The following is a 20,801-nucleotide window of genomic DNA, read 5'->3' as shown; positions in this document are numbered from 1 at the left end:
ACATGCACATTTTGGTTAAAGCTAAATGCCTACAGAATATATGAGCCAATCTAACCACAGGGGTGCGGGATGAAACATGGGCAACTAATGGTAATGGCAGTAATGAGGAGAAGTATCGGAACTTTAAGAAAGTAATGAAGCAGATACTAGGAGCAGTTGAGAACAACTGGGGAATGATAATGTCAATTATTCACGAAGCCGGTAAACTTGCCATGGACTATGCAGAATGAAAATACTGGACCTATGGGGAATACCCAGGACTGGGTTATACAGAGAGTGATGATCCAGTTTTCCTGAAGATGGAGGTTTTAAACTGTGAGATCCACCTATTTTACAATAGTTTCATAAGCTAGGGAAATAGACTGAAAGACAGGAAAGAGAAGTTGTGACGTGGCTGTAGTGGATATAGCTGCTGTAAGGACACAGAGGACTTGCTTTGTGTGCCAACAACTGGGCACCTAGCAAAGGACTGCCAGAACAGACATTGAAAGGAAAAGATGATCTGTTACAGCTGTTGCCTCATAGGCCATAGAGTGAGACAATATCACAAGAAGGAAAGAAAGTGAGTCAGTCATCAACCAAGACAGGCAGAAACCACAAAATAATCTTCTCTCCCACACTGACTGCTGACCAGACTATAAAACTAGTAAAGATAGCATACAAGTCAGACAAACAGCTAACGGTAGCCCCCACTGCCAGAAATGGTCACCCACAGGTATACACAAGAGCATTAATAGGCAAGCATCAATGTGATACATCAGTGAACACAGGAGCTTCAGTAACCCAAATTACCTATCTTTGCCAATGACTGGAGAGGCTATCTTACAGGTTTGGTGGGGGTGAATGACAATGAGGGTAGAAAAAAGTGAGCTTCAGCTACTTGAGATAGAGAGAGTGCCCTTTCCAGTGGCTTTCTGGGTCTGTCCAAATAATGAAGGTAATGTCCTGAGAATAAATGCACTTTGTAAGGCAGATGGTGTCATAGATTCAGAGACGGGACGTCAGGGTCAGCAAACAGATAAGAATCACAGAACCGACAATATAGCCACAGCATCCCTGATGAACAGGGACTGGAACCAGGCTGGTTCCATATATTACGTCAAGAGATCCCGGGGTACAAGCTGAACACAAAAAAAGATTGTGAAACAGTCAGAATAGACCCAATTATAACAGAAAAACCACATAAACTCACAACTAGGTGGAAGCAAATGTCTGAACTAAAGGGTGGTCTGATAAGGATGAGATGTTCTAAAGTAGGATACATTATCCAAGACTCAAATAGGTCATATAATCAGAATTCTACAGATCAAGCTTCAAACTTCAGAGATCGGAATTTGAGAAAGCTCAGACAATGCTGCAATTTTGGTTGAATGCTTGTACATGACCATTACTTTCCAGCATTATTTGTTTCAAAGCCTTAACGTCTAAAATTCTGGAAGGGGGTTGCAAATATATGTTTTACGATGTTTGTCTGAATGTTTAATCTTTGAGAGAAAGTAAGTTCAAAAAATTTGAGGAAGAAAAGTGGAAGCATCAATTTTAGTTTTGCCTTATCTGTGTTTTAAGTTTGTGTATGTTATTTTGCTTTGTAATCAATATTGGAGAGACCCAGATTCCACAATGGCACTGTGGAATCTGGGTTAAGGTGAGATTCCCACATTCTGGGAATTTAAAATTTATGTTGTTGGAGGGAGATTGGAACTCCCGGGACTGATCTGAAACATTGCTTTTCTTAACAAGTATGTTCCATAAGGTTAAAATCTATATTGGGTATTGTCAGTCCATGGCCTCCTCTGTTGCCACGATACAGCCACACTCAGGTTGGAGGAGCAACACCTTATATTCCATCTGGGTAGCCTCCAACCTGATAGCATGAACATCGATTTCTCTAACTTCCAGTAATGCCCCCCCACACCATTCCCTCTCTCACCTTATTTTCTGCATGGAGGAGGGTGGTGACCAGTGGTGTGCTTCAGGGATCTGTTCTGGGACCCCTTCTCTTCATGAATTTTATAAATGACCTGGATGAGGAAGTGGAGAGATGGGTTAATACATTTGTGGATGACACAAAGGTTGGGGGTGTTGTGGACAGTGTGGAGGGCTGTCAGAGGTTACAGAGGTAAATCAATAGGATGCAGAACTGGGCTGAGAAGGGGCAGATGGAGTTCAACCCAGTTAATTGTGAGGTGGTTCATTTTGGTAGACCAAATATAATGGCAGAATATAGTATTAATGGTAAGACTCTTGGCTGTGTGATAGATCAGAGGAATCTTGGGGTCTGAGTCCATAGGTCACTCAAAGCTGCTGCACAGGTTGACTCTGTGATTAAGAAGGCATATGGTGCATTGGCCTTCATCAACCGTGGGTTTGAGTTTAAGAGCTGAGAGGTAACATTACAGCTGTATAGGACCTTGGTCAGACCCCATTTGGAGTACTGTGCTCAGTTCTGGTCACCTCACTGCAGGAAGGATGTGGAAACTATAGGAAGGGTACATAGGAGATTTACAAAGATGTTACCTGGATTGGGGAGGATGCCTTTTGAGAATAGGTTGAGTGATCTCAGTCTTTTCTCCTTGGACCAACAGAGGATGAGATGATGAGAGGCATTGATTGTGTGAATAGTCACAGGCTTTTCCCCAAGGCTGAAATGGCTAACGCGAGAGGGCACAGTTTTAAGGTGCTTGGAAGCAGGTACAGATGTCGGGGTAAGTTTTTTTTTTAAATGCAGAGAGTGGTGAGTGTGTGGAATGGTGATGGAGGCAGATACACTAGGGTCTTTTAAGAGACTCCTGGATAGGTACATGGAGCTTAGGAAAATAGAGGGCTATGGGTAAATCTAGGTAATGTACATGTTCAGTATAGCATTGTGGGCCAAAGGGCCTTTATTGTGCTGTAGGTTTTCTATGTTTCTAATAGAAAGATATTGGGGAAGATAGTTGAGAGCAATCCTAGTTATGGCAGAGATATCAGGTTCCACAACCTTGCTGATACGGCAGAGAAAGAGAGAAGACATTGCAGTGTCTGAAGGCAACCAGCCCAACCTGAATGGGGAGGGACCACAAAGCTGGGCCCTTTGAAAGGTTGAGCCAGCCATTGAAAGGACAGCTTGGGATGGGGTGTCACTGGGTGAGATCCTTGCAGCTATTCTGAGGCCACCTCAAACCCTCCTATATATTGATCAAAAGGACAGAGAGATTTATTGTTAGATTATTCTGACAATCTTTTGACATGACATGGAATTTGAACTGTTAACTCTGAACTTTTAACTACTAATAGCTAAAACTTAGCAGTGGCCATCAGAGAAGGAGATAACATGTGCACAAATCAGAAAACTGCATTTCAAACCCACCTATTTAACCCTAGTCTAATCACAAGACAATTAACAATGACCAATGAATTGACTAACTGGTACACCTTTGGATTGTGGGAGAAAACCTCAGCACCCAGAGAAATCCCACGTTCATGGGGAGGATATAGAACTGAGCTCCAAATGTCCAGACGCCTGTAAGAGTGTCACACTCACTGCTACATTACTTTAATTCCTTGATGTGGCAGAAAGTAATTTAAGTTCTTGGTCATTTCATTCAGCTTATCAATACATTACCTTATGTTTATTCAAACACTGCCACATGAAGCATTTTTGTCAACCTCCTCCCCCATAAACATTACCACCCTTGCCAGTCTCAGCCTGAAGCATCGACTCTTTACTGTTTTCCACAGATGCAGCCTGTCCTAGTGAGTTTTTCAGCACTTTGTTTTATACATTTACTACCTTGCACTTGATTACACCAAGTTGCACTTATGCACTAGCCTGTACATGTTCACTGCTGTGTATCACAGATGTCATTTTGAAATCATCAAATTTCACCAAATCCTGTTTCACCTCTGTGTAGCATCTTCCAGTTCACACACACTTTTAATGTTGAGTTCCTCTGCTGTGTTACCTTCAGATGGTATTTCAAGTTTTCAATGAGTACATTAAACAATCTAGAAATAAATAAGGTCTATATGATACAAACAGCTGTGAAGTTTCCAGATCTACTCTAATGCTTAACTGAATGGTGTCAAAGCTCCTCAAATGGCAAGGTGTTAATCCAAGAACCAAATATAGTTTAATATTTGAAATTGACAATGCAAATGAACTTCCAGTCTGTTAACACATGAAAACAGAAAATTTCTTTATTTTCAAATACTTATGTTACACTATTACGAGTTTGATCTGAACAATTCGAGGTTTGACTTGAGTTTAACTCTGTGTTCTTAAGTTGTACAAAATCACAGGTGAACACAATTTTCAGTACTGCAGCTTGTAATTTACATGACTGAAACAGTTACCGTCTTAAAAAGTATTTTTTTAAAAAGTTAGTAGAGCAACTGTGATGTCAGAGCACTCACATAAAGTTTCTAATGGAAAAAATCTTTACTTTTTAGTGAAACCTTCAAAAAGACATACTAATAACACAAACACTAAGGACCATTTTTACACATTAATTTCATTGCATATATTTTACAGAGGAAAATGCTGCACAAATTGGTACACTTCAAAAATGAACAAAGAGCACTGAAAGATTTAAAATCAGAATTTGGTCATCATCTTGTGCGTGTCTGCTCTCTTTTGTTCACGCTGGGCCCCGGATTCCTGAGACTTTAGATAGGATAACTGCTTCCTTGCATTAGACAACTTCTCTTCCAGATGAGAAGTTACTGCTTTGTCTCTGTAATAAATCAGTAAAGAATGCTGATACATACGACTAAGTGATGTTAATGTTACATAATTCTTGGCATTCCTCCATTGTGGAGTTAAATCTTCACTTTTACAAAGGATTGAAAAATATTTTACTGTTTGAGACCACTTTTGTGGTTCTATACCAGATAAACAACATTTATTCTTCCCTTTAAAAGTATTAATTTTTGCAATGATTCAAGAAAAGAAACTTGAGATCAGTTACAATGTTGACAATAAATTAACCACTACTACTTAATGTTAATTTTGAAATTAGAATCTAAAAATGCTATAGGTAGCAAATTACAAAGGGTGAAGTGTTGTAAAGGAATGAAGAAAACAGCTAGGTCATATAATTAAGTGTGAGGTAAATAAAACATTCTTGAGGATTGAGCAGTACAAGACCGTTGAGTTTGTAAAGGGCTCTGTAGGTGAAATGGTTATTATGAATCTACAACCACTGGGGGAAAATTTGGAAGACGCTAGCTGAGGAATGTTGGATGTAGATTTCAACGCAAAGGTAGCAAAGATCACAAGGATGGAAATGATAGAAAGATTTGAGAATCAGTACACTGGAGAATTAAATGAAATATCAGGTGTGCAGGGGGAACAATAAATTGGCAAGGTAGCATTGGAAAACTGAATGAATGTAAAAGCGCTGACGATGTGTGTACGAATTGCAGAAGACACCAACAATGGTGGACATTGAAGGTGGTAGTCTTCAAGGTTACATGATCTGGATCAACTGGGAAAGTAGGCAAGAAAATGGCTGATGGCATTTAACTTGACATTTGCCAAGAGATGCATTTTTGGAAGCTGAACCAACCCCAGATACACTCCAGGGGCCTGGAGAGTGTCAGTGAGCAGTGAGATCTTGGGGTAAAAAAGTGACAACACATGTAAATAGTAGTGAAAGCAGTACATGATGTATTTGCCTTCATCAGCAAAGCCATTGAATATAGAAGTCAGGATAAGATGTTTCAGTTGTACGAATATTTTGTTAGGCTGCACTTGAATTATTATATTCAGTTCTGGTTACCAGATGTGACCAAGTTAAAAATGTTGCAGAAAGGATTCACAGGAATGTTGCCTGGACTAGCGGCTTGGAGTCATAAGGAGCTATTGGACAGGCTGTGACTAATTTTTCCTGGAGCAAAGGAGGCTCAGGGGTGATCTTAGTGAGTTTTATAAAATTATGAGAGATATAGATAGGAAATACAGTCACAGTTATTTTTCCAGGGTAAAGGAGTCTAAAACTACAAGAACATGATTTAAGGTGAGAGGAGAAAAGATTTAAAGGGGATCTGAGGGACAGTTTCTTTTCTTCCCCCAAACACAGAGGATGATAGGTATATGGAACAAGCTATCAGACATGAGACAGGCAAGTACAATTACAACTTTGAAAAGACATTTGAACAGTGGACAGGAAAGGCTAAGGGGGGGGGGGGATGAGCTAAACACAGGCAAACATGTTTAGTATCAACAGGCATTTTCGTCAGCATGGACTAAGTGCGTTGAAGGTCTGTTTCTGTGCTGAGGGGTGATTATGGTAATCTGAGCAAAAACAATCCTGCAACATTACATAGAGGTATAATCTACTTCCAACTGCCACCTTAGCCCACTTGGTTTCACTATCACAGATTTTCCTTTGTTCCACTCATACCTACTTCACCTTTTCTGCAAATGACAACCTAGTTTATTCCCCTTTCCCAGTTGTAACAAAAGGATACAGACCCGAAACATTTAACCCCTTTTCTCTTTCCACAGATGCAATCTAACCTGCTAAGCATCTCCAACATTTTCTGTTTTATTTCAGATTTGTGCTATTACGTGTTTTGATTTTCTTTCTAAATTACTATATAACTGGCGAAAGTGAAAAATACTGCCAGTTTCTCCCAGTTAACATACTGAGCATGCGAGAAAGTGATGGAGTGCCTATTGAGTCAAATTCGAGAGTAACTACAGACTATCCTAACCAACATGATTTAATAATGTCATAGAATCCACCAATTAAAGATGAAATTATAAAGATTGCAGAAGATACCTTCCAACGTTTCTTGCAAGTGCTTCCATAATTTTTGCAATGTCCTTTTCAGTATGGTCTATCTTTTGCATTATCTGAAAGAGCTGGATATTTAGAATTTTCTTTGTGCTTTTGCTTGCCTTGTAACATTCTTTGCTGTTTCTCTCTCTTTTCGGAAATTCAGCTTGAACTGACAAGCTGCTAGTTTGCCCAGTACTTTTAAGATTATCATTCAAAAAGTCAAACACAGTTTGTTGAGGTTTTCTCTCTTTAACACATGAACCCCCTTGACCTTTCCTCCTGTGTTTCTTTTTATGCAGATGGTTCAGTTTTCCTTCTCTCTTCTTTTGCAGGATTTCAGTACACTGATCCAGGGACTTCCCTGGTGGTAAAACCACTGCATGTACAGGTTCCAATCGACCTTCAGCATTTTTTCCTAAACCTAAAAGAAGAACAGACTTGCACTAGAAATTGAAAAGTAAATGAGTACATGTACCTGAAATAAAACAAAGTTGTAAATACTCAGGAGGTCAGGCTAAATCTGGGGAGACAGGCGCAAAGTTTATCTTTCTGATCAATGATGAATTGTCACTGACCTGAAATATTAATATAATTTCTCCCTCTAAAGCTGCTGCCTACCCTGCTGCAGCACTTTCAATTTTAATTTGTGTCAAACATGTTACACATAGTTATTTTCATTTAGAAGGGAGTAGAGTTTATTAATTAAAAATACAAATTATATTTCTCTTCAAAAGAGCACAATTACTTCTTTAGTAGTATCTCTTGTTCACAACACTACACCTCTGTTGAAAGTCAAGAATATAAGTATTACAAGCATTAAGTTTAATTTGGGAAACTGTGTTCAGTTTGTGACACAACTTTACCTTTCCTGAAGTTACAGAGGACCATCAGTGATTCAACATGGTCCAATATCACAATGAAATTATATTTTACACACAAAAGTCAGTAACTTAAAAAGGCCATTACTAATAGAAATAAACGCACATGCGAATTAATATTTTATTTGGATCTCAGCAGAGTACTGAACATGTTAGGAATTTTTCTACTAGGTGACTCTTAATAACCAGGGTAATTGCTTACTCTTACCTTTGCCAAATTCATAACCCATCTTAATCATTAGTTTGGATCCCATGCCACGAGTGTGGGCTTCCCAACCAGCAAATGACGAGCTGGAAGCTGCAGTCCAACTTTCTATCCCCTCAGATTTTGTATCCAAAACTGAAACAAAATAATACAAGTACAAGTAAATAGAAAGTAAACCGCTATGAACATGAAAAACATTATATAATGTAATACAAGTATCCCTTATTTGAAATTTCAAAATCTCAAAACCTCCAAAATCCATTTGAGCACTGACATAACGTCACAAATGGAAATTTAAAAACTCGCTGGGAAGGTTCCCAGGTGATGCACAGGTCACTGCACACTACGAACAATTCTAAGTAAACTCAAATATGCAATGAACAGAAGCTAATGAAAAACAGAAAAACTCTGCATAAAGTGAAAATTAAAGATCTCAATTGTGTATTGAAAGAATGGATGCATCAGCATCGGAGTGCACATCTGCTGCTTAATGGGATGCTGATCATGAAACAAGCAAAGATCTATCATTGACTGAACACAAAGTGCACTGCAGATGCTGTGGTCAAATCAGACGTACAAAAAAGCTGGATGAACACAGCAGGTCGGGCAGCATCTGTTGAAAGAAGCAGTCAACGTTTCGGTCGAGACCCTTCAACAGGACTAAAGGAGGAGGGGCCAGGGGCCCTATAAAGAAGGTGGGGGGAGGGTGGAAAACCAGTCAGAGGAAAGATCAAGGGGTGGGGGAGGGGAAGCAGGGAGGGGAGAGGCAGGAGAGGTGAAGAAGGAATCTAAGGGGAAAGCACTACAGGTAGTAGAAGAAGGCAGAGTCATGAGAGGTGATAGGCTGCTAGAAGTGGAGACAGAGTGAAGGTGGGAAGGGGGAAAGGAGAGGGAGAGAATTACCGGAAGTTGGAGAATTCAATGTTCATACCAAGGGGCTGGAGACTACCCAGACGGTATATGAAATGTTGTTCCTCCAACCGAAGTTTGGCCTCATCATGGCAGTAGAGGAGGCCATGTATGGACATATCCGAATGGGAATGTGAAGGAGAGCTGAAGTGAGTGGCAACCGGGAGATCCTGTCTGTGGTGGCGGACGAAGTGGTCCCCCAATCTGCATTGGGTCTCGCCGATGTAGAGGCTGCACCGGGAGCACCGGATGCAATAGATTATCCCAACAGACTCACAAGTGAAGTGTTGCCTCACCTGGAAGGACTGTTTGGGGCCCTGAATGGTGGTAAGAGATGAGGTGTAGGGACAGGTGTAGCACTTACGCTTGCAGGGATAAGTGCCAGGTGGGAGATCTGTGGGGAGGGACGTGTGGACCAGACAGTCACAGAGGGAACGATCCCTGCGAAAAGCAGAGAGGGTAGAGAGGGAAAGATGTCCTTAGTGGTGGGGTCCTGTTGAAGGTGGCGGAAGTTGCGGAGGTTAATATGCTGGTTCCGGAGGCTGGTGGGGTGATAGGTGAGGACAACGGGGACACGGTCCCTGTTGTGGTGACGGGAGAATGGGGTGAGGGCTGAAGTGCGGGAAATGGAGGAGATACGGGTGAGGGCATCATTGATAATGGCAGAAGGGAAACCATGATTCTTAAAGAAAGAGGACATTTGGGATGCCCTGGAACGGAAAGCCTCATCCTTGGAGCAGATGCGGCGGAGATGGAGGAACTGAGAATAGGGAATAGAATTTTTGCATTTGGCATGGTGGGAAGAGGTATAATCAAGGTAGTTACGGGAGTCAGTGGGTTTATAGAAGATGTCAGTGGACTGTCTAGCTCCGGAGATGGAGACCAAGAGATCGAGAAAGGGGAGAGAAGTGTCTGAGATGGACCAAGTGAATTTGAGAGCTGGGTGAAAGTTAGAGGCAAAGTCAATGAAATTGACAAGCTCAGCATGGGTACAGGAAGCAGCACCAATGTAGTTATCAATGTATCGAAGGAAAAGTTGAGGAGCAGTACCAGTATAGATTTGGAGCATAGACTGTTCCACATAACCCACGAAGAGGCAAGCATAGCTAGGGCCCATGCGAGTGCCCATAGCTACACCCTTGGTCTGGACTGAACATTGAAAGTAATTGTGAATATCCTGCAAGCTGGTTGCAGAAATTTAAGGCATGGCATTAAAGCGTCTGCTGATCACAAAGCAGCAGAGAAATTCTTTGATGAGTTTGCGAAGATCATCGCTAATGAAAATCTAACACCAGAACAAGTTTACAATGTTGATTGTTTTTATACCTTACACAAAACCTTAAAAAATAATAAAACAGTGTACTGTAACCTTTCAATCAAAACACAGCATTGTAGTTGGAGGCTGAAAACCTGCCAGCTGATTCAAGATTCTCCTGATGCTGCTGTGCTGCTTTTGTAACCTTGTTCACATATTGTCATGTATGTAATAATTTTTACTGTTAAGTACATATTGTCTGTGCAATGAACATGGTAAAACAATGTCTGCCTACATAAGTTCTGAGTCAGAAATAACGGTAATCCCAAGCTTTCTGATTATATATTCCAAGTCAGAAATCCAAAACACATTCAGTCACAAGCATTTCGGAAAAAGGGCACTGAACCTGCATTTTGATTTCAATAGTCTATTTTACTTCAACAGTTTACTCAAAACAACATATATAAAATATCTCACAAAGCCCCACAGGAAGAAATAAAGTCATCAAGCAGAAAATAGTTAAGTGTGTTTCGACCAGGTTTATGAAGAGTCAGGCAATGCTGGCATGTTCTTGAAAGCCCGTTAATAGTGGAAGCACAATCTACCAAAACAGTCAAAATAGAAAATAAGCTTCAGAATGCTTGCCTACAGAGTTAGCTGGTGGGGGATGGGGTGGCGGGAGGAGTTCAGAAGTTAGCACAGAGGGAAAAGGACTCTGGAAGTGCTTTAATACATCAAATATTAGCAACTTTATGAAAACCAACATTTGTACTTATTAAATAACATTAAAGAATATCTTTGTTAACATTACTATGTAAAATGGTTGTTATACTGCATTATTTAGGGAATAATGACAAGTAAAAAGTCTGTACATGCTCGAACAACAAGCGCGGAAAGAGCACTTTCGGGTTTTCGCAATCCGTGGTTGGTTGAATTCATGCATGTGGAATCCGCGGATAAGGAGGGCCGAATGTATTTATCTCATTAGAGTGAACAATCACAGACCTAACTCATTCAGTGAATATCAATTAATTTCCTAGCTAAATTCCTCAAGCATTTTTATACATATTTGGCAATAAGGCTGGCACAATGTGCTAATATTGGATGCCAACAAGTTTCTTTGACCTATAAAAATTATTTATAGGCAAGGGTTCAAGTCATACTTCCTTACACCTTTGAACATACATAAAGAGCCCAATGGAATAGATAGATAGATAGATAGATAGATACTTTATTCATCCCCATGGGGAAATTCAACTTTTTTTCCAATGTCCCATACACTTGTTGTAGCAAAACTAATTACATACAATACTTAACTCAGTAAAAAATATGATATGCATCTAAATCACTATCTCAAAAAGCATTAATAATAGCTTTTAAAGAGTTCTTAAGTCCTGGCGGTAGAATTGTAAAGCCTAATGGCATTGGGGAGTATTGACCTCTTCATCCTGTCTGAGGAGCATTGCATCGATAGTAACCTGTCGCTGAAACTGCTTCTCTGTCTCTGGATGGTGCTATGTAGAGGATGTTCAGAGTTATCCATAACTGACCGTAGCCTACTCAGCGCCCTTCGCTCAGCTACCGATGTTAAACTCTCCAGTACTTTGCCCACGACAGAGCCCGCCTTCCTTACCAGCTTATTAAGACGTGAGGCGTCCCTCTTCTTAATGCTTCCTCTCCAACACGCCACCACAAAGAAGAGGGCGCTCTCCACAACTGACCTATAGAACATCTTCAGCATCTCACTACAGACATTGAATGACGCCAACCTTCTAAGGAAGTACAGTCGACTCTGTGCCTTCCTGCACAAGGCATCTGTGTTGGCAGTCCAGTCTAGCTTCTCGTCTAACTGTACTCCCAGATACTTGTAGGTCTTAACCTGCTCCACACATTCTCCATTAATGATCACTGGCTCCATATGAGGCCTAGATCTCCTTAAGTCCACCACCATCTCCTTGGTCTTGGTGATATTGAGACGCAGGTAGTTTGAGTTGCACCATATCACAAAGTCCTGTATCAGTTTCCTATACTCCTCCTCCTGTCCATTCCTGACACACCCCACTATGGCCGTGTCATCAGCGAACTTCTGCACATGGCAGGACTCCGAGTTATATTGGAAGTCTGATGTGTACAGGGTGAACAGGACCGGAGAGTACGGTTCCCTGCGGCGCTCCTATGCTGCTGACCACCGTGTCAGACCTACAGTCTCCCAACCGCACATACTGAGGTCTATCTGTCAAGTAGTCCACTATCCAATCCACCATGTGAGAGTCTACTCCCATCTCCGTTAGTTTGTGCCTTAAGATCTTGGGCTGGATAGTGTTAAAGGCACTAGAGAAGTCAAGGAATGTAATCCTCACAGCACAACTGACCCCATCTAGGTGAGAGAGGGATTTGTGCAGCAAATACGTGATAGCATCCTCCACTCCCACCTTCTCCTTATACGCAAACTGAAGAGGATCCTGGGCGTGCCTGGTTTGTGGCCTCAGATTCTGTATTATCAGCCGCTCCATGGTCTTCATCACGTGCGACGTCAAAGCAACAGGTCTGAAGTCATTCAACTCCTTTGGTTGTGGTTTCTTCGGTACCGGGACAATACAGGATGTTTTCCACTGTCTGGGTACTCTTCTCTGCTCCAGGCTCATGTTGAAGATGCGCTGTAGTGGTTCTCCCAGCTCAGTCGCACAGGCCCTCAGTAATCGTGGGGAAACTCCATCCGGTCCAGCCGCCTTGCTGGTACAGATCTTCCTCAGTTGACCTTCCACCTGTGCAGCCGTAATCCTGGGCGTGGGCAATGTCTCCTGTGAGTGGCTATTTTCCTGTGAGGGAAGTTAGCCTGGTGTGGATTTCTGCGGTGAGGATGAGATTGAGCTGTCGAACCTGTTGAAGAAGTTGTTCAGCTGGTTCGCTTTCTCCACATCTCCACTTATGTTCGCCCCCCCCCGCTTTGCACCGCATCCGTATGCTGTAACGTTTGATAATTTTGTATCCTTAAGAAGTTGGCGGTCCAAAAATGGGAGATATTCTGGATTACTGGATATTATTTCTATTAATACCTCCACACACTTAATTCACTTTTCTTTAGCTGTTTAACTGTAGTAAAATGAATTTTCCAATGAATAAGGTGAGTTTTAAAGGGACGTGGGAAGCAACCCCAGTGAATTTCAAGGAAGTATGGGAAACAAGCCGCTGCTGAGATTAAAGGAATCACGGGAACAAGAGCTAGAGACCAGATACTGAACTATAGTGATTTCCCAAAAATTGCATTGCAAATTATTGGAATTTATTATATATCATAACGAACTGAATTTACACCATAGCCCCTAATTTTAGAAATAACCGAGAAGAGGTTGAGCTCATGTGTGTTCATAAAATAATGCCTAAAAACAAATGGAGCTCAGCCTTGAATAATGAAGATTAGACTGTTCTGAAGCTCGCATACCTATGCCCAACTCCGGTCAAAGTTAAAATTTAAATAAGTATTTCAAAAGATTATCATATACAGGACTTCCCCGCTATCTGAAGGTAGAGCGTTCCTATGAAATCGTTTGTAAGCCGAAATGCCGTAAAGCGAAGAAGCAATTACCATTAATTTATATGGGAAAACTTTTTGAGCGTTCCCAGACCCAAAAAATAACCTACCAAATCATAGCAAATAACACATAAAACCTAAAATAACACTAACATATAGTAAAAGCAAGAATGACATGATAAATATACAGCCTATATAAAGTAGAAATATTGTAAGTACAGTGTAGATTCACTTATCAAAATTGGGAAGACAGCGAGCCAAAATCAATTTGGAGAGAAAAAAACTGGCACGTACATGCCCTACGCACGTACACCCATGCGCACATAACTGCTCGCACGAGGCTTCACAGTCACTGTAGTCTTACATGTATAAAGCGGGCGGCTTTTTTCATAAAAGCGAAAATCCTCTTTGGTTAGCGAAAACAGGTTCTAATGTAGGTCTTTTGTAACAGCGAGCTGTCGTAAAGTGAACGTTCAAAAAACAGGGGCCACCTGTACTGGGACTGGCCCATAGATCCAATTGCATTTCAGGCAAATAGTCACCTTACAATTTCATCCTAAGCATTACATTATAGGTATTGCTTAACATTTTTTTAAAATGTTAAAACATCCGCTCTTCTCAAAGAATTGTTTTTATATAATATTGTGCAATGAATCTAATTTACTGAAGCAAATAACAAGCTATAACTTTCTGTTGTAGAACATACCTTTAGCATAACCAAGTTGGCCTTCATCCTCAGAGCTAGATGATGAGGAAGACTCATCAGTCTGATGAACTGGCATAATTCCATCTCCTTCCACTACCATTTCTTTCTGAAGCAAGGATTCAAATTTTACTGTAAAGTAACCATTGTCCATATCTGAAAAAAAATTATTTTCATGCATTAGCCAAAATTCAGAAATATTTATACTTATTCCTAAATAGAAGTGCTTTGCCTATGGTGTTATAATGAATGTGCTCCAAACTTATTATTTGTAACTGCTTTTCTTTTTATAACCTGCTTTCTCATTTTTAAATACAAGCGCTGTTATGTTATATTTTGGAAATTTATTTTGCACAAAGACAAAATAATTTCATATCACAGAATGGTGTATCAGAGAACAAGGGCACCAGGTACAAATATACGCCGTTTCAACAAAATCCAAAGCATAAAACAGGTCTTGAGAAAGAAACTGGAATGATTGAGATAGCCGAGTCTATTATGAAAATCATGCTGTCATATTTTAAAGATGTACTTTAAATGCTATTAAGTTTCAAACTTATCTATATCCAAAGTCTGAAAACTTATAAATTTTAAGTACAGTAAATGAAAGAACGCTGTTCTAGAACGCCACCTGCTGACCAAAGCCTAGAACAAAATATGATTAAGTTCACATACTAAAATACAATGAATTAAAAAGAACACATCATCCGGAGGTTCATCTAATGCAGTGACAGAATTTCAGCTCATTTAAAGCAAATAGCAGGTTATATGCTTCTTCAAGATTTTATAATTTAAAAGGCATAGTTTAAATAATAATGCTGACCTAAATTATAGAACTTATAGGGCAGAAATGGTAATTTTATTTGCAAAATAATTGAAAAGGTTTTAACTAATACATACAGAGCTGAGGAACTTGCATCTTAAGCAGTTTTTCTAAAAATCTGCTTCTGAACAGATTCAGTAGCCTGGGAGATTTAGTTTGAGACATTTCAACCTAAAATTATGGAAGCTCAGAAACAAGCTTTTATGCCCATGAAAGATGAGTTCTTCCCTTGCCAGGTTCATAGGTGCAGTGAAACCTACACACCAATGTCATGCATCACCTCTGAGTGATAAGCCAAAGCATAATTATGTATTCACAGTTTACTGCAGACTTGTTTAGAGTGCTTAGAACAAACAGTTTTTAAAAAGCTTCAGCTGCCTGAGCTTATGTTGATAAAGCAGCAATTTTTGTCACTGATAGTTGGCAAGAAATAAGCAGCAAGACAATTCATAACTGTTTTGCTCACTGCAGTTTCAAGCAGTCAGGCTTGGATATATCAGAAACAGCCAGGAATGAAAATGAAATTATTTTACTACTTCATAAAGTTAAGAACTACGAAGAATTTGAAAGTATTGACAATCACCTTGAATGTTATAATGAGAATAAAGATTTGGAGGAAAACCTGTATGAAGCCAATCGATTATCTGCACTAACTGTCCATGCTAATTTTGTTCATTTCCAATCAATCTACACGGAAGTGTATTGGCTGTCCAACAATCTGACAATGACAGTGAGACCTGTGCGGGAGAGTTCTTAAAAGTGGAAAAGCTGTGGCACTGGTACAGTTCCACTCTTTCGATTTTGTAAGTCCAGGTCCAGTGGTATGAGTAGCCATAACAAACTGGGGTCTTCCTCAGTTGCAGTGCATAACCATGACTTCCTCTATGCCCCATCATGCCCTTCGCTCTCCACAAAGCGTTGCAGAATTGCCTTCTCACTGTTAAGCTCATCTGCCCAGTCAGCCAGAGCTGACTTCAAATACTAGGACAGGTTGCCCCTATTTCAGTAGGGTACAAGGCATGCTGGCTACCCTTACCTAGTTTAGCCTGCCTGTTAAAGTTGTGTATCAGAGTGTGGCTGCTATTACATACAAATAGCTACTTGGAGCCACAGGTGAGAGATGGGGACAAAGGTGATTGAGCTACCCCAGAATGAACAAGACCAGCCCATGTACCAGAGCTGCTACCCCTCCCTGGACACTCCATACACAGCAGCATACGCTGGATAAATTCCTCTGTCAATAACTATTATGAACTGATTTGGTTTTATAGCACTGTAGTAGGATTGGTAGTGTTCTAATCTGTTCCATATTTTATTTAAATACATTATTTGCTACTCAATTTAACAGTAGTTTATCTTCTTTAAATACGTTTTTACCCATTTCCTTGAAACTTCAGCTAATTGGGCCAAGATGTACTGGTCCTGATGTGTCACAATTAACTGGAATCCACTTAAAATAATGTTTTCTTTTTTAATAAAATGTATTAGTTTAATAATAACAACTGAAAAAAATTCAAACATTTCTTACACAAAATCTAAATAACAATCCAGGCATCCTGTAACTTTTAGCAGATCATTAGCCTCTGAACTGTAAAAGTTGAAATTATTACATGAATATAGGCATTAAATAATTAATATTCATATTCTGAACTACACAACATACTCAGAATCTACAGTTTTAATATTGTATTTTTCAGTTTCTTGGAATTAGAATTAAATGTATATGTAATGTACTCACCTCGGATTTTAGCTGGGTACCAAATCTCATCTTCAAATTTAGCTAAACAGGATGACCCCACCTCAAGTGAGCTGAGGTCCACTTCTTCAAATTCCCGTAGTTCAGATATAGCCACCACCTCTCCATGCGAGTATCTAGTCAGACAATTATTTTCAGCTCAGTAAATTTCTTCAGAGAATTCATACGTTTATACAAGTTTATGTCCCTTTATTTTGCACTTAGTTGTGCGAAAACCTCACATTTCCCCTCCTCCCCAGTAAGTAATGAAAGGATAGTCAACAACATTGAGCATCAAAACAACTATCCACATACATACACTTTTCATTAGGACCCACTGAATAGCAAAAGGAAACCCTAGGTGATACGGCACCATACACTGCTATCCTCCAGGGCAGTTACAAATGTGAATCAAAATGGATGTCTTCCTTGGTCTGCATAATTTAGTTTCACCTACAACACATTTCTAACATCTAATAGGAAGCAAAACTGACTGGAAGATCAACTGTAACTGAGCTACAAAAACCAGGAATTTTATCATTTACACAAAATACCACAGAACTTCCAGTCACTATGAGAGAAGTAAAGGTTGCACCCTACAGTATTTAATTTCTCCTCAGCTTAACCTTATTGTAGACATCTAGTGGGTACAAGAAGCTACTACAGCAGGGTAAAACTTCTCACTTATTTGCATGCATAAAAGGTGAGGTGTGAGGAGGGGTGATCAGGAGGATGAAACACAAGGAATGTGGGTTACCTGATATTGGAGAATTCAATGTTCATTATATTAAGTTATAGATACACAGGCAGAACATGAAGTACTGTTCTTCTAGTTTGTGTTTGGCCTCAAATTGGCAATAGAAAAGGCTGAGGACAGAAAGATCAATGTGGGAATGGAAAGGAGAGTTGAAATGATGTGCAGATATTACTCTCTGAAATGGGTGAAATATTATTCTCTAACATCCTTCCCTCTTCTCCTGTCCCATACTACCCAAAAACCTAATTTATACAAGTTCCACATCATTAAATGTAAGAGAAATGACAGAAGAAATAATAATCAAAAGTAACATTCAAAAGATGGGCTTTTAAAATTATTTAAAGACGGTACCAGAAAGATGTAGCTGGATAAAGAAAGAATGAAAATTCAAAAGACTTAAAGTACATTTATTATCAAAGTATACAACCCTGAGGTTTATCATCCGACAGCCACGAAACAAAGAAAACCATGGAACCTGTTCAAAGAAAAACTTCAATCCCCCCCCCCCCCCCCGCCATGCTCAAAGAATAAATCGCACAAATAGAACAAAAAAGTTAAAAACACTGAATATAAAACATCAAATATATAACACAAGATTTTGAACAGTCCAGGAATAGTCAGTTCAGTTCAATCTAGCACCCCTTTGTTCATTGACTGCAGGGCCTACCCGCCCTGATCAAAATAGTACAAAAAAAGCAGTAACAGGAGAGCAACCAGAAACACTTCACAATGTGGACCAGAGTCCAATTCACAAACCAAGGTTTGATTAAACCTTGCCCGAGACCCAAGACTCCGGCACCATCAAATGAGAGGGAGGGAGACCAGTCGAATGCAGGCACCTTCCTTCAGAAGCAGCAGCGAGATCAATCACCCACAGGCAAATGGCACAGGACAAGCATTCCCACATCCTCGTTGATTTCAATCTTCCTCAAGCTTTAAGACTATAAGATACGGAAGCAAAATTAGGCCTTTTGGCCCATCAAGTCAGCTCCACCATTCAATCTATAGGAAGAAGCACTGTCGATGTTTCGGGCTGAGACCCTTCGTCAGAAGTCCTGACAAAGGGTCTCGGCCCGAAACATCGACAGTGCTTCTTCCTATAGATGCTGCCTGGCTTGCTGCGTTCCACCAGCATTTTGTGTGTGTTGCTTGAACTTCCAGCATCTGCAGATTTCCTCGTGTTTGCTTTTTAAATCCACCATTCAATCATGGCTGATCTTTTTCTCCCCCTCCACAATCTCATTCCCCAGCCTTCTCCCCATGACCTTTGATGCCATGTCCAATCAAGAATCTATCAAGCTCTGCCTTAAATACACCCAATGACCTGGCCTCCACAGCTGTCTGTAGTAACAAATCCCACAAACTCACCATCCTCTGACTGAAGAAATTTCTCTGCATCTCTGTTTTAAATGGATGCCCCTCTACCCTGAAACTGTGCCCTCTTGTCCTAGACTCCTCCACCATGGGATACATCCTTTCCACATCTACTCTGTCTAGGCCTTTCAACATTCTAAAGGCTTCAATGAGATCCCCCCCCCAATCCTTCTAAATTCCAGCGAGTACAAACCCAGAGACATCAAATGTTCCTCGTATGATATAACCCTTTCATTCCCAGAATTATACTTGTGAACCACCTCTGGACCCTCTCCAACGCTAGCACATCTTTTCTCAGATGAGGAGCCCAAAACTGTTTAAGCGGTGCGATTAGCGAAAAATGGAGTTGATCATAGGCTCATGCTCTCCAAGCTTGTTGGCCTCAAGGCAGCACACTTTGCACAAAACCTCACTGAACTCCTTCGGAAGCAGCAAAGCACCAGATTGCTCAATCAGCCCGAAAATGCACCATCAAAATGTACAGTTGCAATAACAAGTTTGTGAACCCTTTGCAATTAGCTTGTTTTCAGTATTAATTACTCACAAAATGTGGTCTGATCTTCATCCAAGTCACTATAATATAAAAACACAACCTGTTAAACTAATAGCACACGAAGTGTACTTCTCATCAACACTCAGTACACCATTTAAACAATCACAGTCTAGCTTCAAAAAGAATGTGAAATTCTGGGGTAATGCCTTCTATAAACTCAATTTGGAGTCAGGTGTTCCAATCAATAAGAGGAGACTGGAGGCGTGAGTTGTAGCGGTGCCCTGCCCTATAAAAAAAATGCCAGGTTAGGTGACTGACAGAGCCTGTTCTTCTCAAGAAATTCCTTGATCAAAACAACTTTCAGAGGACCTTAGAAGAATTGTAGATGTGCATGAAGCTGGAAAAGGCTGCAAAAGCATTTCTAAAGACCTGAGTGTTCATCAGTCCACAGTAAGAGAAATTATCTACAAATGGAGGAAACACAGTACTGTTGCTACTCTCCCTAGGAGTGGGCATCCTGCAAAGATCACACCAAGAGCACAACATGCAATGCTGATGGAGATTAAAAAGAACCCAAGGGTAACAGCAAATGACCTGCAGAAATCTCTAAGACTTGCTAAAGTCTCTGTTCAGGTGACCACTATAAGAAAAACACTGAACACGAATGGTGTTCATGGAAGGACACCACAGAGGAAACCACTGCTCTTCAAAAAGACATTGCTGCACACATCAAGTTTGCAAAAGACCACCTGGATGTTCTACAACACTTCTGGGACAATGATCTGTGGACAGATTGAGACAAAAGTTGAAATTTTTGGCAGAACTGCACATCGCTATGCTTGGAAGAAAAAAGGCACTGCACACCAACACTTAAACCTCATCCGAACTAATATGGTGGAAGGAGCATCATGCTTGGAGAGCTGCTTTGCTGCCTCAGGGCCTGGACAGCTTGCAATTGTTGAGGGAACAATGAATTCAAAATTGCATCAATTTTTTTTACAAGAGAACGTCAGGGTAGCCATCTGACACTTGAAGCTTAATATAAGTTGGATGATGCAACAAAACAATGATCCAAACCACAAGATTAAATCAACAACAGAATAGCTTAAAAAGAAGAAAATTCGTGTTTTGGAATAGCTAAGTCAGAATCCACACCTTAACCCAATTGAGATGCTGTGGCATGACCTGAAGAGGGATGTTCATGTAAGGTATCCCAGTAATATTGATGAACTGCATCATTTTTGTATGGAGGAATGGTCTAAAATTCCTCCTCGCTGTTGTGCAAGTCTGATCAGCAGCTGCAGGAAATGTTTGGTGGAGGTTTTGCTGCTGAAGGAGGTTCTACCAGTTATTAAATACAACGGTTTGCA

General features: G+C 40.4%; 1 protein-coding gene across 1 annotated transcript in view; it reads right to left on the bottom strand.

Moving 5' to 3' along the window:
- Positions 1 to 4,163: 4,163 nt before the first annotated feature.
- The window catches only part of zgpat (zinc finger, CCCH-type with G patch domain), a 30,397-nt gene continuing 13,759 nt past the window's right edge, over positions 4,164 to 20,801 (bottom strand). Inside the window, exons 2-6 of the mRNA XM_073061721.1 lie at positions 16,811 to 16,944; positions 14,253 to 14,405; positions 7,854 to 7,985; positions 6,768 to 7,188; positions 4,164 to 4,715 (exon numbers count right to left, since the gene is read on the bottom strand). Of these exons, the coding sequence (XP_072917822.1) occupies positions 4,577 to 4,715; positions 6,768 to 7,188; positions 7,854 to 7,985; positions 14,253 to 14,405; positions 16,811 to 16,944 (979 nt within the window). The 3' untranslated portion in view covers positions 4,164 to 4,576. The remainder of the gene's footprint in view (positions 4,716 to 6,767; positions 7,189 to 7,853; positions 7,986 to 14,252; positions 14,406 to 16,810; positions 16,945 to 20,801) is intronic.

This window comes from Hemitrygon akajei, chromosome 11, assembly GCF_048418815.1.
Source record: "Hemitrygon akajei chromosome 11, sHemAka1.3, whole genome shotgun sequence".
NCBI lineage: Eukaryota > Metazoa > Chordata > Chondrichthyes > Myliobatiformes > Dasyatidae > Hemitrygon > Hemitrygon akajei.
Note: the sequence above shows the minus strand (reverse complement) of the source record. Positions and strands in the feature narration are given on the sequence as shown.